Genomic DNA, 14,370 nt, shown 5'->3' with positions numbered 1-14,370 from the left:
TTCGTGTTTCTATAACCCACCTAACTCTGGCATGGATTACAGGATCTTTACCATGCGCACTTGGTCTCGGCTTGTGTGTACACACGAAGGGGGAGAAGGCACTAGCAGGTCTGTACTCAAGTTGACCTTGGAGATCAGAAAATATCGGACAAATCTCCACCCTTAACCCACCATTCAATTCTCTGCCAACAATCTCAGTCACTCATCAGCCCTCTGTCTTTTGGAGGGAGTCTGAAAAAGGGGGTAAAGTTACAGATGTATTGAACAGAAAATTTGAAAAAAATCGAGGGGAACTTAAATTAGGGGGTCTGGTAAGGGGGGGTCTACTGTACAACATGACTTATGTACGGGGGTCTACTGTACAACATGACTTATGTACGGGGGGTCTACTGTACAACATGACTTATGTACGGGGGTCTACTGTACAACATGACTTATGTACGGGGGGTCTACTGTACAACATGACTTATGTACGGGGGGTCTACTGTACAACATGACTTATGTACGGGGGGTCTACTGTACAACATGACTTATGTACGGGGGTCTACTGTACAACATGACTTATGTACGGGGGGTCTACTGTACAACATGACTTATGTACGGGGGGTCTACTGTACAACATGACTTATGTACGGGGGTCTACTGTACAACATGACTTATGTACGGGGGTCTACTGTACAACATGACTTATGTACGGGGGGTCTACTGTACAACATGACTTATGTACGGGGGGTCTACTGTACAACATGACTTATGTACGGGGGGTCTACTGTACAACATGACTTATGTACGGGGGGTCTACTGTACAAAATGACTTATGTACGGGGGGGGTCTACTGTACAACATGACTTATGTACGGGGGATTTACTGTACAACATGACTTATGTACAGCGTAGGTCACAAAAAAGGCCAAAATTTGTGTCGAGAAGATGTTGTTAGTGGCAGGTGTTGTTCATTGAAGGTAGCATCTGCTATTATGACATTTGTTTATCCCCGAGTAGGGAATCACATGGCTTACATCTCTAACACTTTTGTCAATGGCTCAGGGGATAGGCCGAGATGAGATACTAATACTTACTTCTTAATTTAGTTTACCAGGAGGGAGGTTGTTGAAGAGAATGCTAGGACAGAACAGAGGGAGGGAGGGAGGGACAGACGGAGGGGGGGGGGGGGGGAGGGAGGGATATAGACAGACAGACAAATGGACTGCGACAGAGAGAGAAGATAAAACCAAAAAAAGTTAGCCTACATTTAACCCACATTGTAATTATAAGGCTACGATTCATGTTATACAGGGTGAGATAGGTGTTTCAGAGATAAGTAGAACATTTTGGCTAATGTTGAGATAATGATCAACAAATGGCGTAAAGTGAAGGTACATAAAACATTGGTCAAGCTGTTGACTAATCAAAGTGAACGCACTGCATTTTGTTCACCAAGACTTCACCAATTCCAAGAGAATTAAGCGCTGACACATTGTCTGAAGATATCTTTCTATTAGCCTGTATTAATCATGTCTGTGGCGAGGCTGACTGTTGATCACTGGAAATGACGGCAGTTATTAATGATGTCTGTAGCGAGGCTCACTGTTGATCACTGGAAATGACGGCAGTTATTAATGATGTCTGTAGCGAGGCTGACTGTTGATCACTGGAAATGACAGCAGTTATTAATGATGTCTGTGGCGAGGCTCACTGTTGATCACTGGAAATGACAGCAGTTATTAATGATGTCTGTAGCGAGGCTCACTGTTGATCACTGGAAATGACGGCAGTTATTAATCATGTCTGTAGCGAGGCTCACTGTTGATCACTGGAAATGACAGCAGTTATTAATGATGTCTGTAGCGAGGCTCACTGTTGATCACTGGAAATGACAGCAGTTATTAATGATGTCTGTAGCGAGGCTCACTGTTGATCACTGGAAATGACAGCAGTTATTAATGATGTCTGTAGCGAGGCTGACTGTTGATCACTGGAAATGACGGCAGTTATTAATGATGTCTGTAGCGAGGCTCACTGTTGATCACTGGAAATGACAGCAGTTATTAATGATGTCTGTAGCGAGGCTGACTGTTGATCACTGGAAATGACAGCAGTTATTAATGATGTCTGTAGCGAGGCTGACTGTTGATCACTGGAAATGACAGCAGTTATTAATGATGTCTGTAGCGAGGCTCACTGTTGATCACTGGAAATGACAGTAGCGCTTGTGCCAAGCAGGAAAGCGCCATTTTCTGTATTCTAATTCCTTCATGCTATGAACGCACTTTTGCTGTGAACGTTTGTCGCAATATATAGCTTTCGTGCTGGTTGCATTGAACTTGTATCTTGATGAATATGATGGCAGCAGGAGGTATCTATTGCTTGGCATGGGTGTACGTAACTGAGTGTGTGCTCTGGCGGTTGTTATTTTATTCCCCATCTCTTGTTATTTTGGGGAAATTTCTGTGTTGAAAGACATATATTGAATTGAGTATGCCTCATAATGTTTGTTGGTTACAAGTTGTTTGATATAGGTTATTTCATATTGCACAATCCTCCTCCCCTCTTAGGACACTGCTACAGACAGACCAAGATGGAACACATTTACTTGGAGTTGGAAAGTATGTTCATTTCTGTTGCCCAGATACAGACATGGTCGTCTTTAGTCCCCATGGCAACGCCCTTGACCTCACCCAGATAACGCCCATCTCTTTCACGCAGCACACACTAGCCACTGACATACAGAGTTCAAAGTTCTAGCTAACCTTTTTCACAGAATGTTCTCTTTTTTCTGTTGGGCAGAAACAGACACAGCCATCTTCAGTCACAATGGCAACGCTCTTGACCTGACCCAGAAAAACCAACTCATCCATGCAGCAGCCACAGCATCACAGCCCCAGTTCGTCAAGGCAGAATCCTCTGACCCTGACCCTCTCCTGGTAGCCATGACCTGCAGCGACACGGCAACGACCTTGACCCGGCCGGCTACCATCATCCTGGCAACCACAACATCATCCACATCACAGGCACACAGTCACAGCGCACAAACAATGTTCCCGGCAGCCACCGTTCAAATCAAGACAGAGCCCATGGACTACGAAGGGTTACAAGAACAGATAGGTGAGCCACTGAGATTGCAAAAAAATGTGGGAGGGAGGGAGGGGGGGGGGGGGGGGGGGTTGGGTGGGTGTGGTGGAGGTGGTGGTGGTGGTGGTTGGTTGGTTGGTTGGTTGGTTGGTTGGTTGGTTGGTTGGTTGGTTGGTTGGTTGGTTGTTAGGGAGGGAGGGAGGGAATTGAGTGAGGGAAGCAGGGGCAGAATTGGGGTGGGCAGACGGACAAACTAGATTAGCCGATACTGTATAAAGTAAAAAAAATCTGTTATTTGCAGTAAAAAAAACCATAAAAGAATGATAAACAAGATAGTGTACCGTAAGCTTAAATTTCCAAAAGGCTGTTTCAGACAGCAGAACACATGGTTAGACATAATGTACAGAAAAGCAGTCATGCTTCCTTAATTTGCCATTTCATTTTCTGAACTCTGGGAACTCTGGGAAAGCAGAAGAAGAAGAAGAAGAAGAATGTCTTGAAGTCAACCAGAAAGAAACCAACAGAATTTCCAGTAGGCTTTTTCAGACAGCAGAACACATGGTTAGACATTATGAAATGAAGAGCAGTCATGCTTTGTATAAATTTGCCATTTCATTTCTTGAACTCATGAACTCTGGGAACGCAAAAGAAGAAGAAGAATTTTTTGAACTCAACTTACCTGAACTCAACTTTACTCAACTCAACTCAACTTAACTCGACTCGACTTAACTCGACTCGACTCAACTTAACTCGACTCAACTTAACTCGACTCGACTTAACTCGACTCGACTCGACTCAACTTAACTCAACTCCACTTAAGACTGTTTCTTGCCCTCCCTTGCAGTGAACGTGGACGCCGTGCTCCACATGCCCCCCACTCCCCCGAGCAGCGCCGGCAGCGACAGCGACGGCAGCCAGTCACCGCAACGCTCCGCCCCCAACAGTCCCCAGCGCCAGTCACCGGTGCGTGTCTACCAATATCACCATCTCCAACACCAGCACCACTACCACCACCACGCCAATAGCCCCCTAACCAGCACCTGTGCTGCTCAGACTCTGGCACAGCAGCCATTGTTTCTCGGCCCTGTAAGTCCTCTTCCGACAAGAGGTCAAACCGTGGGGGCACTGCGGGTCTTTCGCTTTCTTTTCATGGCTTTTTCATTTTTCTGACTCCGTTGTTGGGCTCTCTGGTGAAATCTGCTATGAATCTATTAGTAGGTACAAATCAGCTATCAATCTAATGAATACATGTGGGACATATTTGTAACGCTGTCACAAGTTACTGATCAATATTGAGGAAATTATAGAAGAAGAACAAGTGGAATTTGAATGTAAGGCTAACATTTATTGTGTGGATTTAGTAAGTATGTTTTAGGATGTATGAAAAGTATGAAAAAAAAGTTGCATACGGATTACTTTCCTTGAAAAAACAACAGACAAACATGAAAGTGGTGCATTATGGCTGATCGCTTTCCAAAAAAATATCAGGCACAATTTGATTTTTCTATTGTAAAGACAGCTTTCAATAGTTCAACAGAGAGTCTGACAACTGATGGTGCTTATTTATGGTCTTTATTCCATTTGTTTCATTTTTCTGTAAAACTCAAGTTAAAACTAAAAGCCAAAGTGTGCATAGCATACAAGACCACATATTTGGGTTTTTTCCCCCTTTCTATAAACTTCAACTTCTGAAAATCTATTCACTCAAAAAGTCATGCATTCTGACATTAAGTTGCCCTATTCTACATCCATCAATCCGCATGTTAGTAATCGAATCACCAACAAACCTGCTGAAAATGATGCAAACCAACGCACATCAAACTAGACGCAGTACATATTGGCCACACAAGCCCACATGACCACCACTATCCTCTCACTGTCTTCACTCAGTCTCTTGCTTGTCTCTCCTGGAAATGAAAACAAGATAAATGTTTAGTTATTTGTCTAGTTATTCAATGCAGAAACAAACAAGCAGAAAAAGAAAACACAAACAATACATGCACAAGCAAAAGAAACTGAAACACGTACAAGCACTCTCATCAAAGGTGGTAACGGTACACATGCAACACTCTTATCATGTACACACACACCCCCTCCCCCTCCCCCCTAACAAGCAAACAAACAACCAAACAAACAAACTAACAAAAATTCGTACTTTCTTTTCAAATGTAAAAAAAAGTTCTTGCATGCAGAGATAAGGTTTAAATGGTGCATTGCTCATGAGGTTGGGCAGCTCAGTTTGGCGTGGAGGTGTTGTGAGGTTGGGCAGCTCAGTTTGGCGTGGAGGTGTTGTGAGGGGGGGCAGCTCAGTTTGGCGTGGAGGTGTTGTGAGGGGGGGCAGTTCAGTTTGGCGTGGAGGTGTTGTGAGGGGGGGCAGTTCAGTTTGGCGTGGAGGTGTTGTGAGGGGGGGCAGCTCAGTTTGGCGTGGAGGTGTTGTGAGGGGGGGCAGTTCAGTTTGGCGTGGAGGTGTTGTGAGGGGGGGCAGTTCAGTTTGGCGTGGAGGTGTTGTGAGGGGGGGCAGTTCAGTTTGGCGTGGAGGTGTTGTGAGGGGGGGCAGTTCAGTTTGGCGTGGAGGTGTTGTGAGGGGGGGCAGTTCAGTTTGGCGTGGAGGTGTTGTGAGGGGGGGCAGTTCAGTTTGGCGTGGAGGTGTTGTGAGGTTGGGCAGTTCAGTTTGGCGTGGAGGTGTTGTGAGGTTGGGCAGTTCAGTTTGGCGTGGAGGTGTTGTGAGGGGGGGCAGCTCAGTTTGGCGTGGAGGTGTTGTGGGTTGTTTTCTTTGCTTTATTATTTTCATGATTGTTTGAATGTTCCGTTAATATGTGTTTATCTATATGTGTTTATCTATATGTGTTTATCTATATGTGTTTATCTATATGTGTTTATCTATATGTGTTTATCTATATGTGTTTATCTATATGCACTTTTTCCTTTGTTTTCTTAGTTTATTTCATGCTGTAGATTGTTTTTATTTCTTTTGAGATGCTCATGAAGATTAGTTATCCTTCTTGAGGTTTATGTTTTATTGCATGCCCCTATTATTAGGTATGCTTAAGTGAAAAAGTTTTATTCATCGGTAATATGGAATACGTATTGAAACATGGTAGGGACCTGAGTTAGCAAAAATGAAATCTGTAAAGCGTTGACATCACACAAAGGGAGAAAATCACATCCTGTTTCATGAAACTGCTTACTTTTGCAACTTTTGTGGAGGTGTCCCTAAGTTCTTTCCCTTGGTTAGTCAAAAAAGCTTTGTCACACAGTTTGTCACCTGACACAGCAGATACAGCTGTATTAAAATGTACATATGGAATTTATTGTTTGGAACGCTGACACTTATATTTTGTTTGCTTGTTTGTGTGTGTGTGTTATATTTTTAGCAACTGAAGCAGATTTGAGTACTGTATATTGATTATGTACCTGAAACAGTGTTATTATTTTGACCAAACATTTTGATTTCTTCACTCTTCATTTACCATGCATCTGCATCTTATTGTAACACATGTCTCAGTGTTTAGTTCTTGCTGCATCTTATTGTAACACATGCCTCAGTGTTTAGTTCTTGCTGCATCTTATTGTAACACATGCCTCAGTGTTTAGTGCTTGCTGCATCCGTTGTGAGTTATTGTGTACCTGTATGGTGTTTCTACAGATGCCCCAGTCGGGTGTGTTGCTTCTGTCGGAGGAGGAGAAGAGAACGCTAATCTCGGAGGGCTACCCCATCCCCGCCAAGCTGCCCCTTACAAAGCAGGAGGAGAAGAATCTGAAGAAAGTGCGCAGGAAAATTAAAAACAAAGTGAGTGCTCCTCCTTCTTTGTTTGTGGGCTGAAACTCCCACAATCAGCCTACGTATGAGGTGTCGGAGAGCACCACCGTACCGAGGGATTCTGCGGGCATCGCAGCAAAAAGAAAGAGGGACATTTTTCTTGGACTCTTGAGGCAGATGCCAGACAGTAACACTTGGTCTCAAGATTGTGATGACCATTTTTACCGTACTATTTAGGCAGCCATAAGCCGCTTTCGGGGGATAAGTGAATGCTTAATGCCTTGTACACTTAAGTGAGTGGTACGTTGGCTTTTTTGCATGTATTTGGAATTGTGCTGCAAATAGGAAAGTGTCACCAAAATAGTTGATTTCTAAATTCTTTGTTGTGAACGGGAATGAAAGTGCCAACGTTGTGTTTAAACCAAAAAGTAAGTTGAGCTGTTTGAATGGTGATTTTAATGTGAAAATTATGTTCTTGATAAAGTGAACTTGTTGAATTTACTTATAGACAAGTAAGCACCATGGAAATGTTAACACCATTTCTACTTCTCCTGTATATTTCTAGTGACCTTACAAAGAAGCTGAAGTCTTGATTTCATGCTTATAAATCTGATTTTTGTCTTGCAGATATCAGCACAAGAAAGTCGAAGGAAAAAGAAGGAATACTTAGAAGCACTGGAAAAAAGGTACGGGGCTTATTAAAATGCTATCTACTTGTTTTGCTGTGAGTGAAAGATGGAGCTGAATGAAATGAAAGATGGAGCTGCTGAATGAAATGAAAGATGGAGCTGAATGAAATGAAAGATGGAGCTGAATGAAGTGAAAGATAGAGCTGAATGAAGTGAAAGATGGAGCTGAATGAAATGAAAGATGGAGCTGAATGAAATGAAAGATGGAGCTGAATGAAATGAAAGATGGAGCTGAATGAAGTGAAAGATGGAGCTGAATGAAGTGAAAGATGGAGCTGAATGAAGTGAAAGATGGAGCTGAATGAAGTGAAAGATGGAGCTGAATGAAGTGAAAGATGGAGCTGAATGAAATGAAAGATGGAGCTGAATGAAGTGAAAGATGGAGCTGAATGAAGTGAAAGATGGAGCTGAATGAAGTGAAAGATGGAGCTGAATGAAGTGAAAGATGGAGCTGAATGAAGTGAAAGATGGAGCTGAATGAAATGAAAGATGGAGCTGAATGAAGTGAAAGATGGAGCTGAATGAAGTGAAAGATGGAGCTGAATGAAATGAAAGATGGAGCTGAATGAAGTGAAAGATGGAGCTGAATGAAGTGAAAGATGGAGCTGAATGAAGTGAAAGATGGAGCTGAATGAAGTGAAAGATGGAGCTGAATGAAGTGAAAGATGGAGCTGAATGAAATGAAAGATGGAGCTGAATGAAGTGAAAGATGGAGCTGAATGAAGTGAAAGATGGAGCTGAATGAAATGAAAGATGGAGCTGAATGAAGTGAAAGATGGAGCTGAATGAAGTGAAAGATGGAGCTGAATGAAGTGAAAGATGGAGCTGAATGAAATGAAAGATGGAGCTGAATGAAGTGAAAGATGGAGCTGAATGAAGTGAAAGATAGAGCTGAATGAAATGAAAGATGGAGCTGAATGAAATGAAAGATGGAGCTGAATGAAGTGAAAGATGGAGCTGAATGAAGTGAAAGATAGAGCTGAATGAAATGAAAGATGGAGCTGAATGAAGTGAAAGATGGAGCTGAATGAAATGAAAGATGGAGCTGAATGAAGTGAAAGATGGAGCTGAATGAAATGAAAGATGGAGCTGAATGAAATGAAAGATGGAGCTGAATGAAATGAAAGATGGAGCTGAATGAAGTGAAAGATAGAGCTGAATGAAATGAAAGATGGAGCTGAATGAAGTGAAAGATAGAGCTGAATGAAATGAAAGATGGAGCTGAATGAAGTGAAAGATGGAGCTGAATGAAGTGAAAGATGGAGCTGAATGAAGTGAAAGATGGAGCTGAATGAAGTGAAAGATGGAGCTGAATGAAGTGAAAGATGGAGCTGAATGAAATGAAAGATGGAGCTGAATGAAGTGAAAGATGGAACTGAATGAAGTGAAAGATGGAGCTGAATGTAGGTACCAATGTTGACATAGGTCAAATGTATACAATACAACAGTAACACTTTGATCTTTGACACAAGTCTTTTCTTATTCATTGAATCATATATGATTTAAAATCGATTGCACAGTTAATGTCTCTTCAAGGCAACTGCCGTTAAATGGCAGCCTTTTGGCTACACAGGAAATATTTCCATGATAAAAACAGTAACAATGAGTTAATAATTGCTCTTGTGTCACTCAGAGTGGAGGCGTTCAACCATGAGAACTCAGACCTGAAGAAGAAGGTGGATTCGCTGGAGAACAACAACCGAACACTGATGGGGCAGCTAGCCAAACTGCAGGCAGCCATCGCCAAGGTTCCACGATCCGCCTCCGCCACACAGACCGGCACCGTACTTATGGTCAGTACTCACTTGGCATTTTATGCTCTCTCTTTTTATGTCTGGTTCTAACTGTTGGGGGATACAGTGGAACCTCCCTTTTAACCCTTTGGCTCCGTGTGATGCCCTCTCTTTTTATGTCTGGTTCTATAACTGTTGGGGGATACAGTAGAACCCTCCTTTTAACCCTTTGGCTCCGTGTGATGCCCTCTCTTTTTATGTCTGGTTCTATAACTGTTGGGGCATACAGTGGAACCCCCCTTTTAACCCTTTGGCTCCGTATGATGCTTGAACGCATCTCCGTAGCCCTGCCACTTGAGGCTTGAGCCCGCGTGTTGCTTTCAAGCATCATAAATTGTTGCCCTCTTTAAAACACAACTGTGCAATCTACAGCTACATTAATCGTGTCCAAGTGTTTTCTTTCTGTGTATTGATAACCCAACGATAGTTTCATACCGAGAATAAGAAATTACAAGAGCTAGGAAACCTGAAATGTTGAACGAAACAGCGCGTGTCGTTTTCAGCAGAGAACAACACGAAAGCCGTGGTTCATACACGGCTAAAAATAGCCTGCACCACGTGACTAGCTAGCTGCAGCGTTCTCTGCTGGCAGCGGGTTGCAAGGGGTGGAGGGGGTGCACACGGCCTATTATTCCAAGTCACACGGGTATAGGTAGACAATTATTAACTGTGCCTAAGCAATTTTGCCAGGAAAGACCCTTTTGTCAATCGTGGGATCTTTAACGTGCACACCCAATGTAGTGTACACGGGGGGAGGTTCGGACACCGAAGAGAGTCTGCACACAAAGTTGACTCTGTGAAATAAATTTCCGCCGAACCTGGGATCGAACTCACGCTGACAGCGGCCAACTGAATACAAATCCAGCGCGCTACCAACTGAGCTATATCCCCGCCCCCATATTCTTATTTGTGATACTGATCTCAGCGGGTTTTTAATGTGGGAAGATGTATCTTTGAGGTGGTTGTTGCAGGAAGGTGTATTTATATTAAATGTATGAGTAATATAATTATGTGGAATGAAAAACCCCAGAGACAGCTCATGAGAGTTAGGGTTAAATTGACTTAACAGATTGTCTTGGCCTTGGTATCCCGCACGGTGGTATTCTTATTTGTGATACTGATCTCAGCCGCTTTTTGTTATGAGAAAGAGGAAGCTGAACATTCTTTTGGTGCTGTCTTATCATTTTTCTGGTTCTCTGTAAGTTTAGGAAGAAGCATTATCACTACCTTTTTTTTACATTAGAGTAAACTACTGGACCGATCTTTATGAAATTTTTCATGAGAGTTCCTGGGTATGATATCCCCAGACGTTTTTTTCAGTTTTTCGATAAATGTCTTTGATGACGTCATATCCGGCATTTTGTAAAAGTTGAGGCGGCACTGCCACACCCTCATTTTTCAATAAAATTGATTGAAATTTTGGCCAAGCAATCTTCGACGAAGGCCGGACTTTGGTATTGCATTTCAGCTTGGTGGCTTAAAAATTAATTAATGACTTTGGTCATTAAAAATCTGAAAATTGTAATTAAAAAGATTTTTTTATAAACCGATCCAAAATTACGTTTATTGTATTCTTCATCATTTTCTGATTCCAAAAACATATAAATATGTTATATTCGGAATTAAAACAAGCTCTGAAAATTAAAAATATAAAAATCATGATTAAAATTAAATTTCCGAAATCGATTTAAAAACAATTTCATCTTATTCCTTGTCCGTTCCTGATTCCAAAAACATATAAATATGATATGTTTGGATTAAAAACACGTTCAGAGAGTTAAAAAGAATAGAGATATAGAATAACGTGCTATCCTCCTCAGCACAACCGCTACCGCGCTTTTCTGGATTGTTAATTTCACTGCCTTTGCCACGAGCGGTGGACAGACGATGCTACGAGTGTGCGGTCTTGCGGAAAAAATGCAATGCGTTCAGTTTCATTCTGTGAGTTCGACTGAGCTTGACTAAATGTTGTATTTTCGCCTTACGCGACTTGTTTCTCTTTGCAGTAGCAGAACAAAATAGTGATAATTTGTATAAATGAGTAACATTCTTTATTAATTGTGTTGAGTGTTACTATCATGGTTTGATAGCTAGAGGGGTTAGTGTTGAGTGTTACTATCATGGTTTGATAGCTAGAGTGGTTATTGTTTTGGCCTGGTGGTCTTTGTATCTTTTCTTCTTTTCAAACGTAGTTTGGGATATATTTATGGTTTTCTTTCCTTCTTTCAACATGCTTGTGGAAAAGTGGATTTTACTTTGAAGAACAGCATGGGAACTGCAGCTAGTTGGAAAACAAATCTGGAAAAATAAACAGTGAATCATTACCAGAAAAAGTACAGATTGTTTTAATAATCTAAGCTGGTGGGTTTTTTTCACCAACCATTATCTATGTAAAATCATGAATAGTAAAGAAGAAATATGAAAATACTCAGGTTTTTCATTCCCTCTCCACTTGCTTTGGATATATATATTTTGCTCCTTCTTCTTAATTTTTGCGGGGGGTTATTTTCCATTTCATTCTATCCCTTTTCAGCATCGTTAATTATCTGATAATTCAATTTCCCTTCTGTCTTCTTTGCCTTTTTCCCCCCCTCTCCCCCTCTTCCCCCCCCCCCACCCTATCTTTCTCTCTCCATCTGACTTTTTCTGTCTAATAGATTCCACAGTTAGCTTCTTTTCTTATTTTTTTTAACATTGCATCAGTCTTTTTTCTCCGTTTTCTCTTTTTGATCAGTCAATCGAAAGAGGAACTTAGTTGTTACATTTTGAGACGGACTGCAACCAGAACAGTTTTATATGCTGAAACTGCAAACAACATTGGCTCAATACGGTCATTCGTAAAAAAAAAAAACATGCTTCTCTAAATCAATTTTTTTACAAATCAGACAAATAAAAAGTTACACAGACACTGCCAAAGCCATCAGCAACTTAGCTAGGGATTGGTGGAGATCATGTAGACTAGACATGACAGTCTTAGTTGCTGCTTGGCCATTGCTTGCCAAACTGGTTGCTTCAAAAACAACAACAATAAATAATGATAAACAAATGAACTCATGAGCTTAACTGTGACGACAAAAAAGAGGGAAAAGGGGAGAGATCAGACCAAAACAAACAAAAATAGATAAATGAGCCCTCAAATCCAGCCTGGATTATAACGTGCTCCCCAACGTGCTGCAGGTCCTAGTGTTGTGCTTCGCGGTGTTCCTGGGTGGTTCTGGTGGGGGCCCGTCCTCTCTCAACGTGGGCTACCGCGCCGTGCAACCCGCCTCTCTCGCCTTCCAGCAGCCCGGCCCGCTACGGGCTCAGCCCAACATGGGCCCAGGCCCCACTCGGGCCGATGACACTGCGGAAGATTACACCACGCCCAACTGTAAGTGTCGAGGAGTGACGCTTTTGGGGGGAGATGAGTTTGTGGGTTGTGATTTTTGGTTACTGTGCAGAGAGACCTCACTTTTGTGGACGTAGCGTTTATCAAAGGAACAAAGGGATGTATTTTAACGCTTTAAATAAAGCTGACATGAGCAACAAGAGTAAGTGAGAGTTATGTTGAATCAATCTCTTGACACCTACATCAACAAGTATTGAAATGAACAAGAGATTTTCATTTTCAACTTTCTAGGATTCTTCTGATTGAAAGGAAATTGTATTCTAAACCAGTGATGACTAACTGTGTGATGACTAACTGTGTGATGACTAACTGTGTGATGACTATTGTAAAGAAGTGAACTGCTATCAATTTGAGGTCTATGCATTTGGTCAATAAAGTTCTAGAGCAGGCTTTTTTAACAGTTAACTTGTGACACTGTCACTTTAGCATGATACCATGAGTCTTGCTGGAACTTGTAATGTTAATGATAGTGAAGGAGATCAATATAGGAATGTATGTCATTGATGTGTATGTATTCAGAGTTGACAGTGGTGAAGATAGTGAAGGAGATCAATATAGGAATGTATGTCATTGATGTGTATGTATTCAGAGTTGACAGTGGTGAAGATTTTCTAAAAGTAAACAAAAGTAAGTAATAATAATGTCCAGAAAGGAGAGGTCTGCTTTTGGTTTGATGCGGGTGTTAATATTTTCTTCTGTTGGTACATTCACAGCTGTCACTTGGTGTAAATCGCTATGTGTAGATCACCTTCCGTGGGTACTGAGTAGAAAGCTGCTTAAATTCTCAGATTTTAGCACTCTCAATTTGAAAAGTATTGAGTGGTGATTGTGATAACTGACAGCTGTGTAATGTATATTAAGGGCATGCATGAGGTTTTATTGTGTTTTTCTTTGTTTTTCTAAAGCATATACTTTTATTTGCTGTCAGCTCTGCACATTTCCAGGCACAGTACTGGTTTTTAAACAAAAATAAATGTTGATATATACCTATGCCAGCATCATACGTTCTGCATACCAATATGTAAGAAAGTTAGCACATGAAAGTTTTTTGGGCTTTTTATCATGGTACAGAATTACCCATATACTGGACAGATTTTGCAACTTTGGGGAAATTTTGCAACCAATACAATTATTGCAAATTCGCTGATTGTACTATCGACAAAGGTGCTGTATGAGAGCATACCGTAATAATGTATTTATAAAACCTGTTTTTAGTAGTTGTAGTAAAAGTAGATTAGTCCTTCTTTACTGTAACCGTGTGCCAAACTACTTTCCTCTTTCGTACTGAACTCAAACACTAAAGCAGACAACACAAGTTATATTACCCAGGTTCTTTTATTCCATACGATGAAATGGGGAAAATGTGGGATAACGGGGGTTTATCTTCAAATACAACTTTCACTGTATAGGACTAAACAACTTAAAAAAAAACCAATATTCTCACTCTTCTTCCTAAAACTGCATTCTTCCCTTAAAAATACCCTTTAAAACACACCAAATCCTTTCCCCAAACTACACTCTACTCTAACTCTTCACTCTCAACTGTAATCCAAAAAAAACCCACAATGAGACTCTAATTTAAAACAAACGAAATCTAAAAAAACAACCTAAAAAACAATTCTTTAAAAAAAACCAAATCTAAAAAAACTCTAACAAAATCTGACCAAAA

The 14,370-nt window shown here is 41.3% G+C and overlaps 1 protein-coding gene across 4 annotated transcripts in view; it reads left to right on the top strand.

The window, feature by feature from the left end:
• The window catches only part of LOC138961364 (cyclic AMP-responsive element-binding protein 3-like protein 2), a 57,154-nt gene that overhangs the window by 30,841 nt on the left and 11,943 nt on the right, over positions 1-14,370 (top strand). For 2 of the 4 annotated variants that reach the window (XM_070332977.1, XM_070332974.1), the window contains exons 3-8: positions 2,787-3,104; positions 3,916-4,157; positions 6,718-6,861; positions 7,459-7,517; positions 9,154-9,313; positions 12,491-12,683. In XM_070332977.1, the coding sequence (XP_070189078.1) occupies positions 2,787-3,104; positions 3,916-4,157; positions 6,718-6,861; positions 7,459-7,517; positions 9,154-9,313; positions 12,491-12,683 (1,116 nt within the window). The remainder of the gene's footprint in view (positions 1-2,786; positions 3,105-3,915; positions 4,158-6,717; positions 6,862-7,458; positions 7,518-9,153; positions 9,314-12,490; positions 12,684-14,370) is intronic. The other 2 variants (XM_070332975.1, XM_070332976.1) reach the window with 2 other exon arrangements.

The sequence above is a fragment of the Littorina saxatilis genome, linkage group LG3 (assembly GCF_037325665.1).
Source record: "Littorina saxatilis isolate snail1 linkage group LG3, US_GU_Lsax_2.0, whole genome shotgun sequence".
Taxonomy (NCBI): Eukaryota; Metazoa; Mollusca; class Gastropoda; order Littorinimorpha; family Littorinidae; genus Littorina; species Littorina saxatilis.
The sequence above is the reverse complement of the archived record's forward strand: the minus strand, read 5'-3'. Positions and strand labels throughout refer to the sequence as shown.